General features: G+C 60.1%; 1 protein-coding gene across 1 annotated transcript; it reads right to left on the bottom strand.

The window, feature by feature from the left end:
• Nucleotides 1-7,438: 7,438 nt before the first annotated feature.
• Nucleotides 7,439-10,337, bottom strand: ANKRD9 (ankyrin repeat domain 9). The gene is made up of 3 exons (XM_065872548.1): nucleotides 10,136-10,337; nucleotides 9,105-9,179; nucleotides 7,439-8,527 (listed from the first exon to the last, which is right to left on the bottom strand). Exon 3 carries the CDS (start codon nucleotides 8,478-8,480, stop codon nucleotides 7,536-7,538), a length of 945 nt encoding a protein of 314 aa, XP_065728620.1. The 5' UTR covers nucleotides 8,481-8,527; nucleotides 9,105-9,179; nucleotides 10,136-10,337; the 3' UTR covers nucleotides 7,439-7,535.
• Between the last annotated feature and the right edge of the window lie 1,891 nt (nucleotides 10,338-12,228).

Below are 12,228 nucleotides of genomic sequence, written 5' to 3'. Positions count from 1 at the left end.
AGGAGCTCTCGGCGGGGAGGCCACCGAGACCCGTGTGGCGGACACGGGCGGCTTTGAGTCACTTGCCCTTGGATGTGCCTCGCCCTCTCTTGTCAGGCACGTCTAGCCAGGTGGGACGCTCCGCTCTTGCTTTCCTCCGTATTTGTTTCCATCTCATTCCAAAACCCACAGCCTTGGCCGAGAGGTCTGGAGCCGTTGCTGTAGCAGCAGTGCCTCTGAACTCCCGCTGAGGCCGTCCCCGAGTGGGACGGTGGCTGCTTCAGTTGCATGCACTGTGGTTACCGCCGTCTGCTGTGGTCACCTTCCCATCACTGACCGCTCCCGGGCCCGTGGAGCCCAAGGTCAGTGCCATCCATCCGCCGAATGTGTTCCTGGGATGGCTTCGTCTCCACCACAGGGTCCCCCCACCTCCTCTCTGAGACGCAGGTCCCAGCGCCCATTCCCTGCTGGCCACACCAGATGGGAAGCCAGCTGTGCCAGGACGAGGACACACGCATAGCGACATGCACACGCCACACACACCCTCCCTGCCCGCTCCCAGGGGGCCGGGCTCGCCTCCAGCAGAACAGTAAAGGCCCAGGGGTGACCCGGAATACGGAAGTGTGCGTGTGCATCCGAGGCAGGTGTGGTGGGACGTGGGAACCGTAGCCATGTTAGTGACACAGGAATGTCTTAGGGTGACACTCAGCCCTGCTGCTGGTGACGTCGCGAAAACCAGAAGCACCTTCAGAGGACGAATCTACTAATTCTTGCCTTTTTTGTTTGTTGTATTACAAACCTACTTGAGATACCTCACTTGAAACCAGATCTTACAAATTGAGACGAGAACTGTACTTTCTGAAACCGGGGGAGGGCCTGATTCCTTCCCCTGGTTTATCCTGAGCCTGCACTGTTCTTAGCTGCAGCTCCAGAGGACGGACACTGCCCTGCGTGTCCTCGATGTGTGGGGCAGCCACGGGACCTGCCTGCTGGCCGCGAGGGGCAGCCAGACATTGTCAGCGGGCACCTGGGTGGGTGCCCGGCGAGGTTGAAACTGGGGCCTGCTGTGGCCACGTCAGACTTCAGTCCATGGGCTCGGCCTGCAGTGCCTACCCTTGTCGCTGGCATCTGAGCTGTAGGACTCTGCAGCCCGGCCAGGCATCCGCCCTGAGCCCGCCACCCCTCCCTCTTGGAGGCAGCCCCGTGGAAGGACTGCAGCCTGGCTGCTTTTTTTAGCCTGCCCTTGGCCCGGGGCCCAGCTACTCAATGCCTGTTTTCTACTAAGCAGGTGTGTCCGGGAGCCCCCAGGCCACAGGTGAAGAGCGATAAGATTTGTTCTCTGACAGGACCCAGCTAGCCGTGAGGATGGAGGTTTTCCAGGTCTAAATGCGGACAAGATGCTGAAATCGCAGACCTTACTTACTACTTCACTTTTATAGAATGCGTTTTTTCAGAAGTCTGGTGACAGCAGAGGGAGCACAGGCGGCTGAGGCTCCTCTTCTGCATATGTTGTGCCTTTTGCCGGGCTCCTCAGATGGCAGAGCTCTCCTGAACCCACGGGACTTTAGTGCAATTAACCCAGTCTAGTTAGTTTGATACTTTTAAACTACTTGTAGCCTCAGTGCTTTGTACAGTTTTCTTTTTTTTTTTGTTTTTAAGTCGTGCTTTGAGCCAGTGCAATAAACTAGACTTTTCCGAGCCTAGTCGAGTCTGATGTCTGAGTGGTGAGAAGGTGCCCTGAGTGGGCACTCAGGAAGGCTCTTCCCACTGGTGCTGCGAAGAATCTGCTGCTGGTGTTGCCAGCCCAGCCCCACGGCCAGGAGGGTGTGGGCAGACGTCATTTCGTGACCATCTTGCCCGGGGGCTGTCCTGGGGGAGTGCCACTGCAGAGGTGGCCCCGGGGAGGACACCATACCGTGAGGCAGAGCACAGGGCCGCTGTGGGCAGGCTCTGGGGGCTCGAGACCGTGGGCCTGAGTCTTCATCCAGGACACAAAACCAGACACCAGAAGTGCCCTAGTGGAAACCAGCACATGGAAAAAAGATTCCGTTCACGACAGCAGCGGGATGCATCACGTGCCGGGAAACAGCCTGAACAAGAAATGTCAGACTCGGTCGAGAGCTGGCCAAGCTCTACTGAAGACTTCCAAGGGAGCCCGGATTGGGAAGGCAGTTGACATTCCTGATGGAAGACCACAGCCATTGTGCAAAGAAAGACACCAGTCCTTTCCAAATACATTTATGGCTTTCACTCAATTTGTCAAAATTCCTACTGGGATTTTCTTTGTTGGGGGTAGGCAGGGAAGAATCCATAAAATAATGTTCATACCCACAAACTCCCCCCCCGCCCTTGACTGTGCCAGATATGCTGTGAGGGTCTCACGTGTGCAGTTTCACGTCCTCAGTAGGGCCCTGAGAGGTCAATACCATTAGCCCCAGTGAGACTCAGAGAGGCGAAGTAACTTGCTTAAGTCAGCACAAGGAGCGCTGGGATTGGAGCCCAGCTCGGTGGGACTCCAGACCTGCGCTGTCTGACGCCACCTCACTGTCTCGAGAAGAAGAAACAGATGAGGATTGCCAGGAGAGATGACAGGGGCCAGCAAATGAAGTGGGATGTGGATGGAAGGGCCAGTGACGTTGGGCAGCCCAGCGAGGTCCACGGGGAGTTAACAAGGTGAAGGCGGCACGCAGGTGAGAGGACGGGACAGTGACTTCACAGTTAACTGATGCGGCCCGCTACTTAACCATTCAGACAAACGTTATGTGGATTAAAGAGTCTTAAAACTAGGGGGCAAAAAACTATCTGATTTCTGGATGGCAAGCACGTTCTAAACTCAAAAGTAGTGGGAAAAGTCAGAGGAAAATACTACATAGGTTTAATTTCTTCAAAATATAAAGATGCTGTGAATTAAAAACCCCGCATAAAACTAGAAGGGGAAATAGTTGCAACAAGTCGGAGGAACACCGAAGACACACGTATGGACAAAGGAGATGAAAGGGCACTGCTTAGTGCACACCCAGGGCAGGCGTGCACATGGAGCAAGCGGGGAGCCCCCGTTGGCACGGCCCTTCTGGGAAAGCCACTGGGTCCAGCAGCAGCCTTAAAACCCTCAAGTCCCAGAACAACTCCTTCTGGAAGCCTGTCCTCAAGAACAAATCCTAAGCCAGGGTTAAACGTACAGCGCAGCATCATTTGTAATTGTGAAACACTAAAAACAACTGACATTCGGGAGCATTCCTCTCATGAAACAATATGCAGATGTTAGAAAGCACGTGTCTTCCCGGGGGATGTACGTTCTGAGCAGTCTGTCATGCAGTTTCATCATAGCAACGTTACGTCTCTTGGGCGTGATAATGACCACGTGAGTTTGTAGGAGATCATACATACAGGGAGAGGTAGATAATGCCAGTGGACACGTTGTACTCTTCTAACTTATGGTGGGTTTGAAATCTTTTTCATAATTCCAGGGCGCAGAGGAGGGGCAGAAAGACACTACACAAGCAGCTGGTCACGGTGGTCACCTGTAGTGTGTACCTTTTTGTATCTTGAATTTGAGCCATGTAAATGTGTTATTTATTCCAAAAATAAATAAAATTCACATTTTAAAGACTCAGTTCTAACATCAACTCTATCGTATCAGCGCTAGCTGAATCAAATACCACAAAGTAAAACACCAAAGACTTCTCAAAAATCGTATTTACACAATGTTTTACAGTATACGGAAATGCTTACTCTACAGTAAGTTTTTAAATACTAGATTTGATCTGATGTCATGTGAAAAAGTATGCATAGAAAAAAATTTGAACGTATGTATATATGTGCATAGAGAAAAACAGAAGAAAATACACCAAATGCTAGTAGCAGTGGTTGTCTGGGTGGTGGGATGCCGCCAGGCAGGCGGGCAGCCTCTTTACCTGGGAGCTGCATGGAGAGGCCCCTGCCACATCCTGCCCTGGATTTCTCTGCACAATCCGAGCGTTCTACCATGAGCGTGCATTCTATCAGCAGAAATTCTTTATAAAAGTCACCGAAGATGTGGGAATTCCCTGGCAGTCCAGCGGTTAGGACTCCTCGCTTTCACTGCCTGGGCCCCGGATTCAGTCCCTGGGCGGGGAACTAAGATCCCGCAAGCAGCACGGTGTGGCTTAAAAAAAAAAAATCACTGAGGGGCCTCCCTGGTGGCACAGTGGTTGAGAGTCCGCCTGCCGATGCAGGGGACGTGGGTTCGTGCCCCGGTCCGGGAGGATCCCACGTGCCGCAGAGCGGCTGGGCCCATGAGCCATGGCCGCTCAGCCTGCGCGTCCGGAGCCTGTGCTCCGCAGCGGGAGAGGCCACAACAGTGACAGGCCCGCGTACCGCAAAAAAAAAAAAAAAAAAAATCACTGAGGATAGAAATCTCTTATCTTCAACCTCTGCCTTGGTTGGGATGGTTACACATGTGTTGACATTGGTTATGACCCCTCAAACCACACCCTTAAAGTCTGTGCATTTATTATGTCAAGTATGCCTCAATTTTAAACTAGCAGGACAAAACCAGTCACCGTGGAGCAGGGCTGCTTCACATCCACACACTTCTGGAGCAGAAGCTTTCCCCAACCGTGCCTGTTTCCTCTCCATCCCGACTTCAGGAAGCACCCTTGTTCTGAACAGGATTTCAGGTAACTTAGGAAACTGCTCTCAATACAGTATTTTAAAGTTGAAGAAACTGACAGGAAAGGAAATCAGTGGGAATATCGAGGTAGTAATGGGGTAAGTTAGCACACAACACGGCCAAAGTGGGGGCAGAGCAGGGGCCTTGTGGCCAGAGGCCGTCACAGGGCTGTGTGTCCCTTTCGGGCTCCAGGCACAGGGTCGCAGTACCTTGGGGACGAGCAGCCCAGCCTTCTCTGTCCTCCCCGACAGGTGTCTGGGGTGCAGGGATTCTGGCCCCTGAGCTCTCCGGAGTTGGAAGTTCACTGGGCCCCTGGATGGCCATGGCAGGGGCAGTACTGGCAGGAGTGGGGTTTTCCTTAGACAAGGTTCATGGAATGAAGGAAGTGAACAAACGAACCAAGGTGCTTTGCCCCAGACACGTGGGCCTTGTCCCAGGCAGAGCCATTGCCTTTGAGAAGTCATCAAGGCCACCTGCCAACAGCCAAGAACTGAGTCTCCTGGCTGACTCTGGCCCTCCCCAGGCCTCCCTGCTCATCGCCAGGGTGACAGTGGTGACGGGGTGCTGGAGGGCCCAGGGGAGTGATAAGGCCAGTGCTGAGGCCCGCCTGCCCGCCCTCACTCGGCTGGCAGCAGCAGCCAGATAACCCTGAGGCTTCTCCGCCCTGCACTGTTGCTCTGGGTTCTCTGCTCCCACGGACGCCTGGGGTGCCCTGGGCCAGGGGTCCCCAGTGGGACTCAGTGGGAGCTGTGCCAGGAATCAGGCCCCGCTCTGCTGCCACAGGGCTTCTTCAGCCTTCCCTATGGCTCCCTGTCCCACTCGGCCGCGGCCAGGACACCCGGGGCTGACGCCCCCCGCTGCCGTCCTGCCCTGCACCCCTCCAAGCTATGAAGCTGTGCTCCGGGGCTGGGCCCCCGGCTGTGGTGCCCACAACTACTCCTGCCTGGATCCTGTCCTGCGTGCCAGGACCAGCCCAGGGGCTGCCTCCTGCTCCCCGGACAATGGGTTCTGTAGGGTCCCCGCCAGGGAGCCCCCCCAACCTTGCATCACTCCATCCCCAGCCCAGGGGGCTCAAAGGAGTTCATCACCAAAGGGGCAGCTGTAGGTCTAACAGGGAAGCGGATGGGGGCCTAGCCCTGGGCCTTGGGCCAGGAGGGCTGACCCCACAGAGGACAGAGCTGGGACCTGGGAGACAAGAGGGGAAGTCTGCATGCCCAGGTCACCCGTCAGGTGCCCAGGTTCTTTCCAGGCAGAAGCTGCTTGGGCACGAGGGCGCCAAGAGTTCCCAATATCTCCCTAAGCCCAAAGCCCAGAAGCCACGGAGACCTGCTGCTCTGGTCTGCCCTTTCCACCTCCTCCAAAGGAATGCACCCTCCCCCAGCAACGCATCCCCGGTTAAGAACCAGGGGACTCCTGATGTCCCAAGTTTTAAGCTAGAGATGCTAGTATCCACTGCCCCCAAGTGTCAAAGTTCAGAAAGGCTATTTAACTGGGCCAGGACACACAGCAGGAGGGGAGAAGCCCTCGCTCGCACCCAGAATCTAGGACCAGCACAGGCCGTACACCCGTCCTCCCCACCAGGGCTGTGTGCCCACCCAGCCCACGCTTCCCAGCAACGGGGGTCACATCCTTTCCAGGGCAGGTAGGGAGCTTGGAGATGCTCCAAAACCCCTTTGTAAACAGTTGGGGACATTGAAGCTCAAGGCAGGGGTTTATCCAAGGTCACCCTCAGAGTGGGTGGCAGGTGCAGACCAGAACCAGGCCCCCTGGCAGAGCTTTCCGCTGCCCAGGCCCCTTCCACAGCCCCCCTCTGACGGCCCATCACCCTGGACTCTGCCACCACCACCCAAAGCCCCTTCGGCCCCCAGGCATGCCCCCCTCGGGGACACTGGGGGCAGGGTGGGCAGTGGGTGCCCCCAGCCAGGCGGTCACTGTTCATCGGACAGATCGTTAGCCCTCTGCTCCTGGCAGAACATCGTGGCCCTCCAGCCCATGCCGGTGCGGGTTGAATTTCACGGCCCAGCAGAATTCCCGGGCAGGACAGCCTGGCCATCCCTGATCCCAAGGCTCCTCGGGGCACGGACCCAGCTTCTCAGCCAGGGTCCCTCTGTCCTGAAGGGTCAACCAGTCTCCATCTTCAAACCCTTCCTGCGGAAACCAGGTCTCCTGGCTCAGGCTGGAGGGCCCGCCCACGGGGTGACGCAGCCACCCCCGCCAGGAGCCCCAGGACTAGGTACCTGCTAGTCGCCAGAGGAGAGCGCCAATGGGGCGACTGCGACAAGTCCAGGCCTGGGCTTCTTTGGGGAGGGGGCGGTCCCAGTGACAGCCGAGGAGGAGGCAGGTGGCCAGTACGGGACGGGGGCAAACAGGTGGCACAGCCTGGGTCCTGCCCTCCACAGCTCGGGACCTGAGGCCCAGCCCCACAGGGGAGTGGTCGAGGCCCCACCTGCTGACGGGGCAGAGAATCTCCACCCAGCGCCCACGGGCGGTTCCCTCGGCCTCCAGGCCTTTGCACACGCCGTCCACCTGCCTGGACACGTCAGTCCACCCCCCTGCACCTGCCCAGCTCAGCTGTCTCTCCCTCCGGGACACCTTCCCAGAGGCTCTAAATCAAGATGGGAGGCCGCTCCTCAGGGTCTGGGTAGTGAGCTGAGGGCAGGGCCCGGCTCTCAGGCGTCGCCTGACCCCGTAGCCCAGCTCCACGCAGGGAGGTGGGGAGCTGAGCGCGGCCGGATCCAGACCTGCAGCTCTGGGTCCGCCTGCCCGTCCTGGCCCAGCCCCCAAAGCACGCTACAGACAAAGCAGAGATTCTGCTGTCCAGAGAACAATATATGTAAAGTGCCGGGTACAACGCTCTGAAAAATAGTATTCTGCAAAAATCCTGCACTCGGGGTGCCCCCGCGGTCTAGCCCTTGCCCGTGAGGTCCAGTGGCTGTAGGAAGGGCGGCAGCGGCAGCTCGTCCAGGGCCTCGGGGAAGCGGCCGGGCGAGATGGCGGTGACCAGCACCTGCATGGCGCGCGCGAAGAGCGAGGGTGGCGCAAGGCCCGCCAGCCACTGGAACTTGTCCTCGCCCAGCAGCCGCTGCCAGCGCGGCCGGTCGCCCAGCAGCTCGCGGCGGGCCGGGCCGGCTGCGTCCGCGGGCGTGTACAGCGCCAGTAAGTCAAGCAGCAGCAGGCGGCGCTGGCGCGGCTCCCCGGGCGCAGGCGCCCCGACAGCGGGGGCGGTCCCGGCATCACGGCCCAGCTGACGCAGCAGCAGCTCGAGCGGCGTGAGGCCGCCGCCATCGCGCAGGCCGGGCGAGGCGCCGTGGCCGAGCAGCAGGAAGAGGCACTCGGGTCGCGCCAGCTCGCAGGCCACGTGCAGCGACGTGCCGCCGCCCTCCACGCGGCTACAGCCTCTCCGGTCGAGCAGGCGCGCGCGCTCCTCGGCCGGGAAGTCGCGCACGGTGCGCAGGATGCGGCGCAGGATGCCCACGCGGTTGTAGCGCACGGCCAGCGCCACGTGCGGCCCGGGCGCCGCGCAGCAGCGGAAGCCGGCGCTGGGCGGCGCGAGTGCGCACCGCGGGAACGTGGCCAGCAGGTAGTGCGCATACGCCTGGTGGTCGTGCACGAGGGCGTAGAGCAGCGCCTCCGACGGCGAGTAGGCGGCGGCGCGCCCGCGCTCGTCCCAGTGGAAGGCTTCGCTAGCGCGCATGTCCTCTAGCAGCCACACGGGCAGCAGGTCGCGAACGGCCTGGTAGAAAGCGAACGACGACTTGCGGCACTGCTTCTGCGCCCGCGAGCGCGCTGCGCCCGCGCCCTCGGGCCCGCCGTTCGCGCCGCCCCCAGGCCGCCGCGCGTTCCACGGCATGCTGGCGGCGCCTCCCAGTCTCACGGCATGGGCCTGGGGCCGACCACCTGCGGGCAGAGGGAAGCGCGGTCAGGGTTGAGGGTTGAAGTTCCGGGTGGACAGGGGTCTCCCGTCCAATCCTCACACAGCCCCACCTGTCCGGGCCTCTCTCGTACCCGCCCCCAGCCTCCGACCGGCCCTCCCAGTCACTCCTCACAGCTTCCCTTCTCTCCCAGGCCCTGAACCACCTCTCACATCCTTGATCTAGCTGCGCCTGGTCGCCCCCCCCAAAACTGTCTTGTTCTCCGGTACCTCTGCTAAATATGCCCTTCCCTGTCCCTGCCCTCACAGCCCCAGCTACCGTCAAGGCCACACAGAAACCCCAGACCCCGTCCAGCCCAGGGACCCACTGGAAGAGTTCCTGCTCCCACCTGTGAGAGCTGCATCCAACTCCAATCAAGGGAAAAGCCAAGTAGGGGACTAGGAAAGCTGCATCCCACATCTCAAGCTGAGCCAAATCTTTTCTGTAGCCCAAGCTCCCTATCCCCAGCCCCATCTAACCTTGATCCTGTCGTCTGACCCCCGACTGCGGTCGAGGTCCCTACCCCAGGCCAGGCAGGGTCAGAGCTCTAGACTCAGACCTACCTGGCTAGCGCACCGCGATTACCTAGTTCTGTGTAGGTGGGTGTATTACTGTTGCCTGAGCCTCAGCTTCCTCATCTGTAAGAAAGAGGGAAGGCAGTCTGTGAGCCATAGCAGGAAGTGGGGGCCTCTAGCCTTCCACCCAAACATGGTGTTTACTGGATGTCACCGCCCCTAGCTCCTGGGAGGAGGCAAGAGGATGAAATCAACCTAGAAACTGGCGTGTACACTCTTCACAGTCTGTAAATCCCCTCCAGGTCTGCTAGTTCCCTGAGTCTTCCCATCGACTAGAAGAAGCAGGTACTGTCATCCCATTTTCCAGTAAGGGACAAACTAGTCCAAGGTCAGTCGGCAAGTCATGGTAGAGACAGATCTGGAACCCAGATCTCCTAACTCCTATATCGGGCTCATTCCAGAAGTGGGGGGACCCCAGCTTGAGCTCTAACCTTGCCCTCTGAGCCCCCTGCGCCAACGTGAGCCCTGACCTCCAACCCCTGGCCCTGGCCCAAGCTCCCCACTGCGTTTTCTCAAGGGTAAGCCCTTGGTCACAAGGGACCTGGGTCAGCGGATAAGCTGCGTCCACACACACTGGGTAACTAAGTTACAGAGACGGGCACAGGGGTTGGGGGCTGGAGCCACAGCACCGTTTTGGGGACACCGTAACGGGAGCACCACGCCTGGGTCTCCGCGCCCCGGGTGCACCCTGTGTGGACACTGGGAGCGGGGCAGGTTACGTAAAGTTGAGCCGCCCCACGTCACCGGGCAGCGAGTCACGGTCGCGGCTCAGTGAATGGGGGGTTGGGCCACCGAGGGCAAGGCCGCGCGCCCAGGGCCGCCCGCCAGTTCCTCCCCGTCCCCTACTGGCGGCACGGCCGGACCCCGGGTGGCCGCGGGTCGCGGGTCGCAGGTCCAGGCCAGAGTGTCTGCGGGCCGGTGGCCGGCGCAGCGAGGGCTGCACCTGCGTGCGCGTGTGTCTGGGGGGGTTGAGGGGGGCGGCGGCTACACGCCGAGCCGGCCGAGGAAGGGGGACTCACCTTGGGGGTCAGAGGGGCCGCTGGCCTGGCGTCCCCACCCCCGCTGCGGGCCGGAAAGCTTGCTGGCCCCCCGCGGGTCGGCGCGCAGGCGAAGCTCCCAGGACAGACGGACAGGAGGGTGCCGCCGGCGCCCGCGCCCGCCGCGGCCGCGCTCTGAGCCGCCGCGGCCAGATCGCTGGGCGGCGGTGCCGGCGCCGGCGGCTGGCGGGCGAGCGGCGGGCGGCGCAGTGCGGCCCCGGCCGGGCAGGACCGCGGGGCCGCCCGCCGCCGCCATTGGCCCGCGCTGCCGGCCCCCGCCACCACCCATTGGCCGCCGCGCTGCACCATTGTTACGTCACCGGTCGGCGGGCGGGGCGCCCAGGGGGACCCGCGGAAAAGTTGGGAGAAACTTGAGGGCGCGCGGGGGGCGGGGCCGGGATGGGGAGTGAACGGGGCGGGGCTCCCGGAAACCCGAGTGGCCGGCGAGAAAAGGCTCCGGGTTTCGAGCTCCCGGCGACGGGAGACCCGCGCCGGGAAGGGCCCCTGGCCCCCGGCTGCTGTGCCCCGGCTCAGTGAGAGACTGGGCGCGCACTTAGGCGCTCCGGCTCCGCCGAGCGTGACTTTCTTCGGCACCCCACGAGTCGTATTCCACATCCCCTTTACGCTGACCCTCTGTGACCTTGGGGATGACCTCCTCCGGGACTGTTTCCTGGGACTGTACGTGGAGGGGTTGGGGCGTAGGAACTGTCACCCCTAAGGGCCCTGGCCGCTTTCCGCCCGGGAGGGTCGGGGCGTCTCGAGCCCCTGCTCCATGCTGACTTTCCCAGGGTACGAATGGATGAACGGATGCAGACAGCCATTTCTGAGGGCCTAGTGTGTACCAATGTCTGTGCTAAACATACTTGATTTCAATTCATTTTCGCAACCGGTAGCCGTGGGAATTATGACTCCTAATTCACCGGCCAGGAAATCGGGGCTCACTGGGAGGTGACCTCCAAGTGAGGAGCAGCTAAAAGGGAAGCTGGGCGCTTCCCTTTCTTTCCTTCAGACATTTGTGGTGGATGGGGCCCTGACCACCCCGGCCTCTCCACAAGGGGGCCAAAGTGTGGAGCACACACGTGCTGGAGACCCACCAGATACCCCCACCCAAAATGCCACCCACCTCAGTGCAACATGGCCCTGCAGGCCCTACCATACCTCTCAGGGGGTCCATGATCACCACCAGATTTACAGAAAACGATCATGGGCCAGGGGTGGGGGGGTACAGGGAACACTGGGCTGGGAGTCCAGGGTCTACCTCTGCCCCACCTCACCTGTCCTCTCCTCCCTGCTTTAGTCCTCAGTCTCCCTACAATTTCTCCCAGCTGTCCTGTTCCAGACCTCTCTGATGGGTGGGGCAAAGTGAATGGAAATCCTGGGGTTGCACGGTTGACATTGGCCTTCTGGAGCCCCCAGACCCTGGGGGACAACGTAGGGAGGTGGTGTCCCAGGTGAGCTACCTGCGGCTCAAGACGCTAGCTGCCCTGCTCCCATGTCCCCATTCTGTTCTTCAAGGGCTGGAGGGAGACCTCACACCATCTCCATGGCTGCTGGTGGAATGAGGGTGACAGGGCATCGGCTGTAGGCCCCTGGTGTGCAGCTGGCCTCGGGGCAGGTCTCTCTCCACCCCTCGAACCCTCCTCGCCTCCCCCTTTGATGTGCCCTCGTCACTCTTCGCTGGGATTCCCGAAGGCCTCTCTCAAAATCAAGTCCGACCCTAAAACAGGAGGGAAGGGGGCAGGGCACAACCTTTAAAAGAATGACACAGCCCCAGGACACTACACAAACTGATTAGGACCAAAGAGGTCCAAGATGGTGAACAGTCAACTTCCACTAGACCTTGAGCCTCAGTACACGCTCCTTGTAATATATTAGCATATGCTAAATGACACACCCACAGGCGCCAAGACAGTTCCAAGGCCAGCCATAAAGGTCTAAAAGTGGGCGGTGGCCCAATTCCTGGAAATCCCGCCCCTTCCCTAAAATAGCTGGAATACTCCTCCCACTCATTAGCCTGTGAAACTACCCACCCCTATAAGAACTGACAACCCTGTACCCTGGGGCCACTCTCTCCT

The sequence above is a fragment of the Phocoena phocoena genome, chromosome 2 (assembly GCF_963924675.1).
Source record: "Phocoena phocoena chromosome 2, mPhoPho1.1, whole genome shotgun sequence".
Lineage (NCBI taxonomy): Eukaryota > Metazoa > Chordata > Mammalia > Artiodactyla > Phocoenidae > Phocoena > Phocoena phocoena.
The sequence above is the reverse complement of the archived record's forward strand: the minus strand, read 5'-3'. Positions and strand labels throughout refer to the sequence as shown.